Here is a 17,311-nt window from a genome sequence, read left to right on the forward strand (position 1 = left end):
GGTCACAGGTTAAGAATGTCACTCCCGGATATATGCTAGAGCCAGATGGCTTTGAACATCCCCTGAACATTAAAGGACAATATCCTAATTCATGTTAGAGGTCACAGGTTAATTATGTCACTCCCCGTATATGTGCTACAAACAGATGTCATTAAACATCTGCTGAACATTAAAGGACAATAACGTTAATTATGTCACTCCCGGATACGGGCTACAAACAGATGTCATTAAACATCTGCTGAACATTAAAGGACAATAACCTACTTCATTGCTGAGGTCACGGTCATTAAAAAGGTCATAAGGTTAATCCCTAAGGGGGCGGGTCAAATGTCAAAGTCATCAATCAAAAAAGATGACATTCCGTGAATCGTAATAACTACTTGTGATGCTGTTTTGTGCCATTCAGATGCATAAACAAACACAACACAAAGGAATGAGGCAAAGAACCACTGCCAGAAAACCTGAAGCAGAACACCGGTCAAAAACCAGGGACCAGACAAGCATCCAGTCTTTAACACATATCTGCTGCACACACAAGCACACCATTATCATTTACTCTTGACATTTCTGGAGTCGATAAACAATATCCCTGGATTGGAAAACTAGGGTGAAGGTTACAGTGGCCCTTTCAAACAGTGTGGTGTTGTATCCCGACCCCATCGAAAACTCGAAATTGCCATTGTGTCTTGGCATTTCTCAATCAAAACACAATATTAGACCCCCCCCTCCCAACGCCCCAACCCTTCATTCGGGTCCCTAGGAAAGGAAATGGACTACATACTGGCTTGGGATGTCCTTTGGGATATTTCGTTGGTGAAGGCTCCAATGCCTTTGTTGGAGACGGCAGCCAGAGAGAAGAAGTACTCTGTATTTGCACGTAGACCCTCCACCACATAGGAAGAGGTTGGGCCGAATGTTTTCTTTACCTGTTTGGACGAAATATAATAACGTGTGACATGTGCAACAGTGGTCCTGACAACATATTTGAGAAGGTTTGTTGTGGAGAAGGCACCTGAGATTCCTGCCTGCCCTCTCTGTAATGCAGTTCGTAACTGATGATTCCCTCCTTCTCGAAGGCCGGTTCCCATGTTAGCTCAACACTCGTGTCTGACACCTCACCAACCTGGAAGTTGGTCGGCTGTCCAGGGACTACAAATGGAGCCAGTGTTGATAGTTTAATAGACATGAAACTAATTAAACAAACGAACAAATAATGATAAAGTAACTAAATTAACAGAACTGCTTCACCAACAATATAGATTGACATTAAAGCAACAAGTTCATAGCAACAAGGTTCTATTGACCAATATTTGACCCATCACAGCACAATTAATTGCACAAAAATCTATGAGTTTCTCATCTTTAAAATTAGATCTCTATGTGGCTTGTAACTACAGTAAACAAAATGAAAAGCATGCATTACTGTTAAAAAGCAGAAAAGCTTTATAGTGTAAATAGAAAATACTCCAAGAGTATAGAATAGTGTGAAGAACAAAACTTTTTTGCAATTTTTTAAAATCTGCCCATGCTAAAGAAACCTTACATATACACATCTGTACAAACATGTTGGTACGTACATGCACTAGTAGAGGTGAATCCCTTCAAGAGGGACTAAAGACGAGATAATCAGATTAATCAGATTTTTGTGGTTGAGAGTAGATCAACTAGACAAAGCCTTTTTAAGATCTGACACGCTTCTATTGATAGATGCAGCTGTCATTTTCACAGACATCATGCAGAAATAGGGAGAGGTCAACCAAAGAGTAAACGGGAACAATAAAACCAGAGAGAAGAATTTGAAATAAAATGCATAGAGGAATATAACTGAGGGGTCGCTAGCATGCCCGGACAAAAGACAACTGGAGAGGAAAAAAAGAGAAATATAAGAGAATAGAACGCACAAAAGAGCAAGAAAGAGGAAGAAAGGGAAGGGTTGGGAGACGGAACGAGGGGGGGAAACCCACTTCAATGCAGAGAAAGGCTTTTTATCGTCTCGAGCCAATATGACGTAATGTGACAGGATCGTATTGTCACATTGCGGTCCTGGCTAGACGTAACAAAATTTACAGCGGAAATTCTGGATTCAGTCAATAAAGTAGCTGTCAGTTCAACTCAACTAACTATCACACACATTTAAAAAATTAAAAAAACAAGAAACCGAAAGAAAATGATTACAAATTGACCAAATAAGGTCACATGACTGATACATATGCTAGTCTATGATGATGACAGCGATGCACCTCAACTACTGAGATGCCAAACCTACACACGAGAGAAAAGATGAAGGATCTGTTGGGGGAAAGGGTTGGATATGAGTTATGGCAGAGATGGAGTTGGCCAGGTTGTGCAACAGGCTTCTTTCATAGCCTGTCTGGCATGTTCATTCTTGGTAACCTTGCTATTTTGACATGACTCGTTGAAAAGTCAAGAAACAATGGAAACTTAAATGTCTCTAAAATACAGACTCTGTTCCAAAACCTAGCAAGCTGCCTAGGCCGTTACCTTCTAAGGACACTTTCTAAATACACAAATACTCCAAAGACCCAACTCACAACCGTTTCCAAGTCTGATGCAAATATTGGGCAAAGCAGTACATTTTTAATTAGACTGAAACATCTTGAATGAAATTATTCCATAAACCTTCCGCTTTTGACCTTTTGGGTGGATTATTTTATTGACATTTTACCAGAAGGATACATGCAATTCTATCTTATCACTTAGCCAAAACTAGATATCTCCATAAAGTTGCTTATAAAGCATGGGTATTAGGTGTATGTTTATACATCTAGTTCGTTTTCTTGCAAGGTTTTGGAATAGACTTAGAATAGGAGAAAGGAAAGTACCAGCAATAAAGCAATAGGCTAGGGCTAGCTCAGAAAACAAACAAACAACCAAATGAATACAAAAAAAGAAAATTAACAACCCCACATAGACAAAACGAGGTCAGGAACAACTGGTAGAGACAGGTCGTTTTCTTGCAAGGTTTTGGAATAGACTTAGAATAGGAGAAAGGAAAGACAGAGGGACAGCAATGGGTGCTAGGGCTAGCTCAGAAAACAAACAAACAACCAAATGAATACAAAAAAAGAAAATTAACAACCCCACATAGACAAAACGAGGTCAGGAACAACTGGTAGAGACAGGGCACAAGGCAGAACAAGACCTAGGCTGCAAGACAGCAGACGGGGCCAGACAGACTGGAAGGACAAAGTGGTGCACGTTACATGTGGGACAGAGACAGAAGGGAAATAACACGGGGAGTGAGAGGTGGGGATTGGGGCAAAGAGGAGACTGTAACACTGGGCCAACTGGAGTAAAAGCATGTTGGTTTGACTTCTCTCACAATGGGGCTTGAATAACCTCTCACCATCGCCTCGGACAACAGCAGCCAAAGAGCATAAAGTCTTGAATTTGTAATTAAATGCCATCGAAAGTTCAGTGGGTTTAAATCTAGTTTGAATGTTGGCGCCAAAATTTAGAATTTTAAAAACTTTTTGAAAATCAACATTATTAAGTACTTTTAAATTTAGAAATACTGTTATAGTCAAGGCAACAGGCTCTAGCGTTACATTCTAAATTCTGTATCTATAGTTTACAGCGATAATTAAACATGAATATATTCAGTATCAGAGAGCCAGTGTGATGGATGATCTCGGTTGGTGTCCAGTGAGTGAAAATCACATTATAATCCATTTCATAATCACTTTGTAAAACAAGATCAAGTTACCTTTATATCATTAGTTTATAAATGTATAATATTTATAATAATATTTAACAGTGTGTTAATACATTTTATAATAAATGTATCTATTTTGATACAGATTTTTTAAAACTAATTTAAGTTAATTAATTAAAGTTAAAATAGTAATTTATTTCTAGGAAATTTCCAGGTTCTATTGAAGTCAAGCTCTATCCATAGCATTTGGAGGCATAATGATGACTTCCATAAAAAAAATTGAAATAAATTTTTTTTTTTAATGAAAAATATATTTTTTTATTAAACAAGGTTTTATTATTATTTTTAAAACCGTGGTTTAAATGGTGTGCCTCTAAATTATTTTCCATAGATTATTTTCTGTGGTAATCAAAATTACGCCACAAGTGCAACAGAGCTTCATTTGCACTGAACCTGGATCACTCCTTTAAATAAGGAAAAATACTTCTGGATTTTTTTTAGAAAACAAAACCAACATTAAAATAAACAATGACATACTGAAACGACCCCCATATAAATGCATATTGAAAAAATGTTCAACAAAGTTGAAAGGGCAGCCCACGTATCACAATGTGCATGCATGACTGTGATTGAAGGAATGACGTCAACAGAACGGCACCAAACTATCAACCAGGCCTACAGCTACATTTAACACATAATTGAGGCATGCAACCCTCCCCAAGTGTTAGGTTGCACCCCAATACATAAGAACGATACCTGCTTGGAACTACCACTTGATATATAACATTCCAATCCAGATCCTCTTTGACCTTAGAACACTACCTTCTCATTAATAAATCATCTACAAAGTATGCAGAGTCTCTTTTCTTAGCAGCCTCAGAGCTAATCACAGCTGAGAAGCATTTTTTTAAAGATGGATCATCGTGAGTGTGAGGGTTAGAACGAGAGACAGAAGAGCTTTTCCTAAATAAACTCCTGGTTGGTTATCATCGCTCCCAGAATAATGTAAAACATTTTTATTGTCAACTGAAACTATAGTAAATGCGTATTTTTATAAAGTATGTTATATATATAATCACATTTTATTTATTTAAATGAAGAGAATGATGTGTTTTATACGTTCAATAAACTTAAATAAATGTTGAATACTTTTTTTAATTGCATGATGAATCATTTGCTTTAGTTTAAAACATGCTGTCATATATACTGTAATTATTTATATCCATACTCTTTAAAATAGAGATAAGACTCTCTTTAGCTTGAAATGTTTATGTGTGTGCTTGTTTATATGATTTATCAGAACACAAATGTGTATACTGTCATGGTTATAACACTGATATAACAATGCAAATGTGTTTATGAGGATATTTCTCATAATTCGGATCGCTTAAAAAAACAATATTTTATTAAAAATGTAAGCACATGCAGAATTTTTTTTTTTTTTTTTACAGTTTGTACAGTAAAAAATCAGTATGTCTATGGAGTGTCATAATGGAGTGTAGTAATACTCCAAATGATTGTCCTCATGAGCATAACAGCTTTTTAAATTATAAATTATACTAAATGGTGTTTCTGAAAGTTTACTGTAATGGTAGGTTTAAGGGATGATAGTGTATACAATTTATGAATATAATGTAAATATAAATATGATGTAGAAACTAAAATTTTCTGTGAAACTGCGTTGCGACAATTTGGTTTGTGAAAAAGTTATACAAATAAACATGAATTAAATTGAATTGAATTATGTCAATGTAAAGTCTCCATAAACATGACCGGACATGTCCGGGGCCCCAATGGTCCTTATCGTTTGACCTGTTAAAATATATATTTTTTCCCGATCCTGGTAAAATGTATGTTTTTATATTTTTAGTGATGACTAAAACTAGTGTAAATGTTTTCCTTTGTTTTATATAATGTGCGATCACATATTTTACTTATTTATTTTCATTTAAAAAAAGAGATTCGGGGCCATTGAATGCGCACGCGTGCGTGAGAGAGCAAGAGAGAGAGAGAGCGAGAGAGAGAGAGAGAGCAAAAATGCCCTGATACCTTAGGACTGCATATTTTACAACCGTGTCTAAATTAAGAATATTTATGTCGTCATGGTTAAATCCGAAGCATATGTAAAGAGGCCTCGTTATTATTTAAACAAGCTTCTTAAAAGAAAGCATAACATTACGACGGCAAAGACATCGACTCTCAGATTGCACCTGTGTAAACAATCCAAAAATGCATGTGGGTGTCTGAATTTGCTCTCCGGTACAATTTTCTGCAAGTTTGAATAGGAAAGATAGACAGTCGCGCGATCCTTATACCCAAAACACTGTGAAATAAAACAAGACTAAATAATATTTAAAGCGCATGAATAAATGTAATATTAACTAAATAATTAAAACATTTCTAAACCCCGTTCGGCATGAGATTCGAATCGAGACGGCAAAATAATGGCTAGCTCCATGCCATACAGTCCACTACACCGCCGTCGTCCTCAGGGTTTAGACAGACTTAGAGGGGATACAGATCTTAAACATATAGTTTGAGACGCTGTTGAAAAAACGTGAAGACATGGTTTCTCTGTTCCCCTGGTAAAATGTACGACGTTTTTATATTTTTAGCGATGACTAAAACTAGTGTAAATGTTTTCCTTTGTTTTATATCATGTGCGAACACATAATTCATTTATTTATTTTCATTTAAAAAAAGAGAATAAGACTCGGGACGATTGAATGTGCACTCGTGCTTGCGTGAGAGAGAGAGAGAGATCTTTTCCAGCTTAATTTTGGTAAACCTCTCATTTGAAGAATGGCTATGCTTGCCCTAGGAAGACTTTGTTTCACGGAAAAATGTAAGAGGGTATTTATATTTTTTTATTTTCAATTTCATTATACATTACAGTGTGTGTGTGTGTGTGTGTGAGAGAGAGAGAGAGAGAGAGAGAGAGAGAGAGAGAGAATGTTAAAATTGTTTATTTATTCTGTTTATTGTTCATCCCATTCCTTCTCGGGAGTTTTAGTCGAGTATAAACCGTCCATGTCTATGTGTTTCACAGCTCTTTTCTGATTTTCCACAGAAGTGCCAGGGTCTATTTATCTAAGCATGCCTTGGAATGCAACCGGACACGCAGACCCCAGATGAGGCAAACCCCCCGGATGTGGGAACGGACCATTAAAATCTTCAAAAACATTCTTCAGGAGTTCATTTATAGCAGGCCATCCTCTGAAATGGACATAAAGCTGAACAAACATCATTTTTCATAGGTTGATGTCGGAATTTCACATATGCCAGTTTTCACATCTGGATAGGTCACCGGGGTCAACACAACGTGGGTGGTTGCAACGTGGGTGGTCACTATGTGGGGGAGGGGCCGCGTGGGGGAGGGGGAAAGGTCACAAAGGTCAAAGCCATCAATCAAGTTGACATATGCCGTATCATATAGTACTGATGTTTCCTGTCGACTCAATTTTTGAGTGGACTTTGCTGTTCCAAGACCGCCCTCAACCATTGAATCAGCCAATATTTGGCCTGTAAAGGGAATATTGCAAGTTCGATGTCGAACCAAAATGACCGCCCTCAACCACTGAATCAGCCAATATTTAGCCTGTAAAGGGAATACGTCGATGTCGAACCAAAATTACCACCCTCAACCATTGAATCAGCTAATATTTGGCCTGTAAAAGGAATATGTCGATGTCGAACCAAAACGACCGCCCTCAACCATTGAATCAGCCAATATTTGGCCTGTAAAGGGAATATGTCGATGTCAAACCAAAACGACCGCCCTCAACCACTGAATCAGCCAATATTTGGCCTGTAAAGGGAATATGTCGATGTCGAACCAAAATGACCGCCCTCAACCATTGAATCAGCCAATATTTGGCCTGTAAAGGGAATATGTCGACGTCGAACCAAAATGACCGCCCTCAACCACTGAATCAGCCAATATTTGGCCTGTAAAGGGAATACGTAGATACTGACTCAAAATGGCCACCCTTAACCATTGAATCTTGTAGTCTTAACATTTGCATGCCACTTACTCTTAATTCTAGAAAAAACAACTGTGTCTATTCTAGACTTTTGACACACTTGAGACTTAAACTTGACTCTTAAACTCAAGTTTCATCTTAGTTTGGTCTTACATAAGGCCAAGGAGCCGGTGAGCAGCGGAGACAGCAGCAGGGTGCTCAGGGAGAGCAGGATGGGCAGGTGGCTGGCTGGCATCATGTCGTAGATGACCTCTGACCTGTCTGGAGAGCTGTGGCCCCACAGGCTGGAGATGAAGGGTCGGCAAACTGGACGTTTGGCACTCTGGAGGAGAGAAAACAGGAGAATCCTTATAAGTAATGGTACTCACTGACAGGTGAAATAAACATGAGTATGTTAACATTGTTTCACCAGTCAACCATCAAGTTCATTCACACACTTTACCAGAACACTCAGTTTGAGCCTGTTCACATTCCCTCAGACTCCCAATTACAGTTTTACACAACTCATAATTAGTCAGGCTTTATCGCTGGATCATGTCGTTATTTACTTATCCGCCTATCTTGTAATTACCAAGACACTCATCAATATTTCAGACGGTGTCTCTTTGTTTTAGCCAAATTGTGATTAATCCCCCCGTCACTGCTCCCTGCCTCGGGAGTCGACTCAAATCTTTTTGTAGTGAGTCTTATGTGTACTAGATGTGGACATTGAAATAATAGTACGTTTTACGATGTGCAATAATTGTACTATATGCTGCTGCTTAATAAGTGCAATAATTTTGTTTTAGATGCTGCTAATTACTATGTGCATTATTTAATATTTATATGCTGCTGTCATTCCTTTTAGTGCTATATTCTTTTTATATACACTGAACAAAATTATAAACGCTTTTGTTTTTGCCCAATTTTTCATGAGCTGAACTCAAAGATCTAAGACTTTTTCTATGTACACAAAAGGCCTATTTCTCTCAAATATTGTTCACAAATCTGTCTAAATCTGTTAGTGAGCACTTCTCCTTTGCAGAGATAATCCATCCACCTCACAGGTGTGGCATATCAAGATGCTGATTAGACAGCATGATTATTGCACAGGTGTGCCTTAGGCTGTCCACAATAAAAGGCCACTCTAAAATGTGCATTGATTTTATGGTACGTGTTAGTTTAGTGCAGTATTTATGAGCCAGTGTAACGGAATTTCGTTCATATGTGCACTCTGTATGTACAGTTGAATGACAATAAAAAGCTACCTACCTACCTACCTAGAAATCTATACTGGAGCCGGACAAAACCCTCACTCACACACACACACACACACACACACACGTATACTCACAAACTCCATCTCAGACACCCGCCTAGATGAAATATGCATGAAGCACTTTAGCTATTTCCATGACACACTTGACTTCCATGTACCTTGACTTGTCTGTTGAGAAGACAAAGGATTTCTGAACTTTTGCCACTAGTGAAAGTACACTACAGGAAAGAGACACGGTGCACAGAAACAAAACAAGAAGCAGGCTTAAATTGAACCCGTATTTCCCACACAAGCACCACAGACCAACGTGCCAGGAATACATGGACTAACCAAAGGTTTGTACCCTTTTATAATAGTCGGATTTAGCACTTTTCAATTTCACATTTGCTTTGTCCGCCTCTGATAATTTGCTGTAATCCAGACAACGTGTCTCTATGTTCTGATTACTTTAAAAGCAAAGTGGTTCTGATCACATTCACTGAAAAGAGATTAATATTCATCTGCCAGGCTTATCCGTACTGTTGCTCATTGCTAACTGAATTTAAGAGGGCAAATGTCTACCGTCTTTTGATATTTATCATCTAGAACCCGAATAAAGCTCCTAACTGCAATTCTGATAGTAGGAAAGAGAAAACTGAAAAAGTTAAATGCGTTCAATCCTCCAATATTAGCCAGATGCATAAAATTTAATCAAATTCAAAAATGAAACAATAAATAGCTCTCTATATAAAAATAACAAATTCATTGTTCACACATTGGTTACTGCAACTGTGCTAACATGCTTCATGCTTTCATTGCATTTAACTGCAAACTGCATAGTGCACAACAAAAAAAACAAGCCAAATGGTTCAATACTAATCTCTCAAAAAAGAAGACATACTTAGGCCTTTAAATCTGGAAAAAAGGCACTGACTATAAATGAAAATATAAGCATGAAACCATGCGTGTGTGACAAGCGTGTGTGTTTATGCCAGCTGCACCCTTCTCAACAACGGAGGTTCATAACTTTAATAGGTGCAATCCCTTTTAGGACAAAGCAATCCATTGATACCTACTTTCATGCCTTTTAAATGAGCATCATCTCTGTCGCTGTAATCTAATTTCACTCATGTTACTATTTTCCAGCTTGAACAGCATCCAAGAAGCAGGAGGAAACCTCACAACGGGTTGTGCAAGAGCCGACCGCACTGAACTGGAATCCAAAGGCAAAATAAAGAAAAACAAGCCGAAGAGAGTGGAGGAAAAACAATAGCCCTCCTTATTATTGCCGTTATGCTGGAAGTTTTTAGTGAACACATATTTGAGGAGTATTTTGCTTCAGAACAAAGATAAATAAAACATCACTAGTCGTGCTTCACTTTTCTCATTATGTGTTTTTCTGCATTTCCTTTCCTTCTTTTGGGCGGATATGAGTGCATCACATACAGCCACACGCTCGCCTCCTCATTCCACACAGACCGGAACTCCCCGCCAGCTCACACGCTGTTGCCTGCGCCGACACACACGCACACGCATGAACAACAACAACACACACACATAAACAACAAGCAGCACACACACTCAGATCATTTCATCATCTTATAATGTACGCAAAGCACATCGAGCGAGACTGTTTGGACTCTCTCTTTCAATGTCGTCCTAATGCACCTCTCATGAATCAGCCCTAAAATATCATGACGCGTAGATTATTGACGACTTATGCTTTAAAAAAGGATTTTATAGAAATTTGGATTTCATTTGGAGTTTCACGACTAAAGTCCTCTGTTCATTTTTTTTCATCATGCTGGAGATGTCTGTTTAAATCTGTTGTTTACACATTTCTAAGAGTACTTTTAATACTTACAATTTGTAATAATAATAATAACAGCGTTTAATAATAGAATTGTAATACTTGAATATAGTGGACTCTAAACATTGCATTTATTTAATGTGAAAACCCAACTGTTGGGGTTAATTGAAACAGATTTTTCCCCTTTGTAGTTGCACTCAGAGCTGTAATGAACAGAAGCCCAGAACATGTGGATATATTTGCATTAAGAACATGCTGACTTTCTCAGACTTTTTAAATTATTTTCTTTTAATTTCATTTTGATTAGGGTTGTTTACATTTATACTTCTTTACGGTACACTACTGAATGGCAAAGTTGCAAGTTTAATATAATGTTCTTTAAAATTGTTGATTTTTTTGTGTTAAATTAATTGTTCCGATTAATTGATTAATCGATAAATTAGTCGATAGATTAATCAAAATTAAAAATAGTCGTCAGTGGCAGCCCTAATACTGAATACTGGAAATACCAAAAATAGCTAGTAATTAAATAATTTAAAATGTTCCTTGCTCAAGGGCACCTCAGTCGTGGTATTGAAGGTGGGAGAGAACGCTGTACAGTCACTCACCCCCACCTACAATCCCTGCCGGTATGAAACTCGAACCTGCAACCTTTGGGTTACGAGTTCGACTCTCTAACCATTAGGCCATGACTTCCCCCTCAGAGGAATAAACACAATTAGCTGGCAGAGCTTAGGCACTGGCGAACATCTCTCTTCCCCTCCCTTTTCTGCTGATAATGTGAGGAGCTCCAGCGCAGCTGCCATTACCACCACCACTGCATCTGCCATTCAAAACCCAAGCTGATAATTGCACTGCTCTCGCTTCTACACAAACTCACCTAATTTTATCTACGACTACGATCACATTGGCACACACGGGTTACAATAACCATCGTGAGAGGGAGCTATTTGTATAATTGTTGTTTTGAAATTTCTGCTCCATTAGTATTTCCTGCACTAAATCTATCCACGGCGCCATTTAATAGTTTAAGTTCAAGTTTATTTCTAAAGCACATTTAAAAACAGCTAAAAGCCGACCAAAGTCGGAAACTACAGAAAGAAATGGTTTAATCTTAGAAAGGGACCGAAGGTAGAAGAAGCTGGAGCCTACGACAGAACTGATCTGTTTATTGAATTTTAAAGAATTATTAAACTCTACACCCACATTTCGCACTGAAGGGGAAGTAAATTAATTTAGGTGCTTTAGATCAAATAGATTTTGATGCCTGGGTCTGAGGAGTTAAAAACTATGACCTCCGTTTTATCTGTCTTTAAGAAAAGAGAATTTTTAGAAAGCCAGGACTTAACATCATCAAGACAAGCAGATACAGTATTTACAGGACTTTATTTTTTCCAAGTAACTGGTAAATATATTTGCATGTCATCGGCATAACAATGAAAAGAAACTCCATGCTTTCTAATCACAGAACCCAGAGGAAGTAAATATATAGAAAAAAAAAGAGTAGGAGCTAAAATCGAGCCCTGAGGAACACCACATGTTGAAAGACCCAGAGATGAAGTACAATTACCTATTTTAACCCTAAATCTTCTATTAGTTAAAAAGGATTTAAACCAACTTAGAACAGCACCTCCCAGGCCTACAAAAGATTCTAATCGAGAGATAAGAATCTCGTGACCAACCGTAGCAAAAGCTCCAGCATTACTAAAATGACGGAAATCTCCAGAATCTGTAGCCATTAAAACGTCATTAAGAACATTTATAAGAGCTGTTTCAGTACTGTGCAAAGATTTGAACCGAGACTGGAATGTCTCATAAATCTGATTATTTGTTAAAATGGACTGAAGCTGTAAACACACAATTTTTTCCATCACCTTAGAAATAAACGGTAATACAGACGGATAAAACAGTAGTGTCAAGTGAAGAGTGCTTTAGGATAGGAGAGACTGTGGCCATTTTCAGACTGTCTGGTATAAATCCAGATGACAATCATTTATTCAACAATGACACAAGCTCTGGTCCCACTGTGTCAATTATTTGTCTCAGACAGCGAGGGTATATTATATCACATGGAGAAGACGAAGGTTTCAATTTAACAATTATGTCCTTCACTGATTGTAGAGAAACCAGATTGAAGGTAGTCCAGGTAGTCACAGATATCGTGTTTGTTTGAGTTTCATAGTCAGTGTCTTGAATCTGAGCCCTCAGATTAGAGACTTTTTCACCAAAGTATCGCAGAAAATCGTCACAGAGTGTATTGGTAGGATGTTGGATAACGCTAACAGGTGGATTCAACATAGAGTTTATAACATTGAAAATAACTTTAGGAGTCTGATGATGCTTATCAATTAGATCAGAGAAATAAGAGGATTTAGCAGTCTTTACTGCTCTCTGGTAAGAGGATAAGCAGTCCTAAGAATGTCAAAGGAAATTTGTAGTTTGTCTTTTTTCCATTTTCTTTCAGCCTGCCTATAGGCTTGTCTCAAGATATTAATGAAGCATTAACCTGCATCACAAAGCAAGCACGCACTTTTCAGCAAAATGTGACAACTTCCCAAATGTAGTATTAGTTGCTTCTGATTAGGGTCATGTTGACACTTCAAGAAAAATTACAATAAAATAAATCCATAAAGGCAAAAGTGAACATCCACAATGTGACAATTCAATGCATTTCATCATTTTTATACTTTGGGTCTTAGAGATCCAATCAAACAAAAGAAATGCAACATTTAAACGTCCTCTATTGAAAAAGATGTTACCAAATGTATTTATAATCACTAGTTTTCAAGCTATTGAAAGTGTCCCAAAGACCCCAAGCAGAACGTTACATGAGGAAAACAACAGCATAGCAAGCCATCAAAACCGTTAAGACTCAATTACTACAACTTATGTTGCAAAAACTGCACATAACGCACAAAAACATTTCGATACACACAACGCGATTACACAGACATCAAGAGCATCTCTAAATAATTATATCTAAAGATTACACATTGTCTAAAAAAGTTGCTGAAATAATGCACGAAAATTTTTTCCATCACCTTAGAAATAAACGGTAATACAGACGGATAAAACAGTAGTGTCAAGTGAAGGTTTCTTTAGGATAGGAGAGACTGTGGCCATTTTCAGACTGTCTGGTATAAATCCAGATGACAATCATTTATTCAACAATGACACAAGCTCTGGTCCCACTGTGTCAATTATTTGTCTCAGACAGCGAGGGTATATTATATCACATGGAGAAGACGAAGGTTTCAATTTAACAATTATGTCCTTCACTGATTGTAGAGAAACCAGATTGAAGGTAGTCCAGGTAGTCACAGATATCGTGTTTGTTTGAGTTTCATAGTCAGTGTCTTGAATCTGAGCCCTCAGATTAGAGACTTTTTCACCAAAGTATCGCAGAAAATCGTCACAGAGTGTATTGGTAGGATGTTGGATAACGCTAACAGGTGGATTCAACATAGAGTTTATAACATTGAAAATAACTTTAGGAGTCTGATGATGCTTATCAATTAGATCAGAGAAATAAGAGGATTTAGCAGTCTTTACTGCTCTCTGGTAAGAGGATAAGCAGTCCTAAGAATGTCAAAGGAAATTTGTAGTTTGTCTTTTTTCCATTTTCTTTCAGCCTGCCTATAGGCTTGTCTCAAGATATTAATGAAGCATTAACCTGCATCACAAAGCAAGCACGCACTTTTCAGAAAAATGTGACAACTTCCCAAATGTAGTATTAGTTGCTTCTGATTAGGGTCATGTTGACACTTCAAGAAAAATTACAATAAAATAAATCCATAAAGGCAAAAGTGAACATCCACAATGTGACAATTCAATGCATTTCATCATTTTTATACTTTGGGTCTTAGAGATCCAATCAAACAAAAGAAATGCAACATTTAAACGTCCTCTATTGAAAAAGATGTTACCAAATGTATTTATAATCACTAGTTTTCAAGCTATTGAAAGTGTCCCAAAGACCCCAAGCAGAACGTTACATGAGGAAAACAACAGCATAGCAAGCCATCAAAACCGTTAAGACTCAATTACTACAACTTATGTTGCAAAAACTGCACATAACGCACAAAAACATTTCGATACACACAACGCGATTACACAGACATCAAGAGCATCTCTAAATAATTATATCTAAAGATTACACATTGTCTAAAAAAGTTGCTGAAATAATGCACGAATGATTTTACGTTTTAAAATGACAATTAAAAAAAAAACTAATTTACTTACAATAGTTCCACGCGCGTCCAAGTAACTTTATTTCGGATCGATGCAGAAGCGGTACGACCATATATTTTATTCCCCTTAAAAGCGTCCTATGCTGCATCCATATAAAACAGGAGGGGGAAAAATCCAAATAACTCCTTAGATACGCGAAGTTTTCAACCGGACAAAACAGTTATCCGTGCCATGTCGACGGCGTCCGTGCGTAAACTCTCCAAGAGCGCACGCAACTCCAGAAACGCGTTGTAAAACACTGCAGTCACGCCATCTGCGCTTAAAACTTCGCTGCGCGTCTACATGGCGTTGCGTGGTAGTGATGGCCATACAGCTTCCAAACCTTTGCAAATCTTTTTTTTTTTTAAAGAGTGGGTCTGAGCACGTATCAAACTGAAACCACAGTCAATTAATCAATAATAATAGGCTAATTAAAAACACATTTAATGTAAAAAACTTATTTAATGGTATTTTATTGTTTAATTGTATGTAATGTATTAAACTTTCAATAAAACATTTGCAATGGGTTTGTAAAATGTTTTTGTAAAATGTCGTGCATGCATGTTTTGACCTGACACACTTGATGTTGGAATTGAATATTAAAAATTAATAAAAATAAAATTGTTTTCTGCAAATTCTTGTTCTACAGCTCCCCAGGTACCAATGTGGTCAATTTTTGTTTGCTTTACTGCTTCATTTTTTAATAATTGCATGCAAAATTCATGAGTAATCCTATTTACGTTGCCATACAGACACATTAAAAAAATTAATAAAAAGGTCAAATCAAATTGTTTTCTGCAAACTTAACCAGATTCTTGTTCTACATCTCCCCAGGTACCACTGTGGTGATTGTCATGTCACTTTACGGTTTCATTCTTAAATAACCGCATGCCAAAATCATGACCAATGCTATTTACCTCGCTATATCGACATACAAACGAACCTGTAGACTCTTATATACATTTGGCTGGCTTTGGGATGACCATGAGGTTTGGATATTGACTGTGTATTTGGCTTAGTGAAGGTTTTGGTAATTCTGATCCTGCCTTGTGTGTGCGGTTAGGGTTAGGGTTAGGGTTAGTCTTCACACGCAACATGAACATGTCATGACTTACAGGTGATTGTTTACAAATATTTATATTTTAATTTGAATAAACATTTATGTAGCCTATTCCAATATAATATTTTATCCGGTCTTCCAGATACAACTTTCAGTGTTGTGAAGTACTATAAGATGTCCATATAACTGTACTTTTCCATCACTAGTCTTATGTTATTGTCACGATCCAGCAAGATCAGCACTGTCACAAAGGTATTACTGTTAGTAGTGGTTGTAGTACTAATATGTATATTGTGGCACCTAATTTCATTATGGTGACTGGTAGAATAAACGTCCTCTATTGAAAAAGATGTTACCAAATGTATTTATAATCACTAGTTTTCAAGCTATTGAAAGTGTCCCAAAGACCCCAAGCAGAACGTTACATGAGGAAAACAACAGCATAGCAAGCCATCAAAACCGTTAAGACTCAATTACTACAACTTATGTTGCAAAAACTGCACATAACGCACAAAAACATTTCGATACACACAACGCGATTACACAGACATCAAGAGCATCTCTAAATAATTATATCTAAAGATTACACATTGTCTAAAAAAGTTGCTGAAATAATGCACGAATGATTTTACGTTTTAAAATGACAATTAAAAAAAAAACTAATTTACTTACAATAGTTCCACGCGCGTCCAAGTAACTTTATTTCGGATCGATGCAGAAGCGGTACGACCATATATTTTATTCCCCTTAAAAGCGTCCTATGCTGCATCCATATAAAACAGGAGGGGGAAAAATCCAAATAACTCCTTAGATACGCGAAGTTTTCAACCGGACAAAACAGTTATCCGTGCCATGTCGACGGCGTCCGTGCGTAAACTCTCCAAGAGCGCACGCAACTCCAGAAACGCGTTGTAAAACACTGCAGTCACGCCATCTGCGCTTAAAACTTCGCTGCGCGTCTACATGGCGTTGCGTGGTAGTGATGGCCATACAGCTTCCAAACCTTTGCAAATCTTTTTTTTTTTAAAGAGGGGTTCTGAGCGCGTATCAAACTGAAACCACAGTCAATGAATCGATAATAATAAGCTAATTAAAAACACATTACAGAGGCACTTCTTAATTAATGGTATGTTATTGTTTAATTGTATGTAATGTATTAAACTTTCAATAAAACATTTGCAATGGGTTTGTAAAATGTCGTGCATGCATGTTTTGACCTGAGACACTTGATGTTGGAATTGAATATTAAAAATTAACACAGTCAATGAATCGATAATAATAAGCTAATTAAAAACACATTACAGAGGCACTTCTT

The 17,311-nt window shown here is 37.2% G+C and overlaps 1 protein-coding gene across 1 annotated transcript; it reads right to left on the reverse strand.

Moving 5' to 3' along the window:
• Positions 1-773: 773 nt before the first annotated feature.
• Positions 774-16,681, reverse strand: LOC107599099 (receptor-type tyrosine-protein phosphatase S-like). Its single transcript, XM_016290601.1, has 4 exons — positions 16,669-16,681; positions 7,813-7,981; positions 1,013-1,149; positions 774-926 (listed from the first exon to the last, which is right to left on the reverse strand). Exons 2-4 carry the CDS (start codon positions 7,895-7,897, stop codon positions 774-776), a joined length of 375 nt encoding a protein of 124 aa, XP_016146087.1. The 5' UTR covers positions 7,898-7,981; positions 16,669-16,681.
• Positions 16,682-17,311: the final 630 nt, after the last annotated feature.

This window comes from Sinocyclocheilus grahami, unplaced genomic scaffold (genome assembly GCF_001515645.1).
Source record: "Sinocyclocheilus grahami isolate Dianchi unplaced genomic scaffold, SAMN03320097.WGS_v1.1 scaffold260.1, whole genome shotgun sequence".
NCBI lineage: Eukaryota > Metazoa > Chordata > Actinopteri > Cypriniformes > Cyprinidae > Sinocyclocheilus > Sinocyclocheilus grahami.

What these genes read in the sequence shown, in the direction of transcription:
- LOC107599099 (XM_016290601.1), bottom strand. Translation starts at nt 7,897, where the DNA reads ATGATGCCAGCCAGCCACCTGCCCATCCTGCTCTCCCTGAGCACCCTG. An exon ending in CACCGGCTCCTTGGCCTTAT is followed by an intron (nt 1,150 to 7,812) that starts GTAAGACCAAAC and finishes CTCCATTTGTAG; the next exon opens with TCCCTGGACAGCCGACCAAC. An exon ending in AGGGCAGGCAGGAATCTCAG is followed by an intron (nt 927 to 1,012) that starts GTGCCTTCTCCA and finishes TCGTCCAAACAG; the next exon opens with GTAAAGAAAACATTCGGCCC.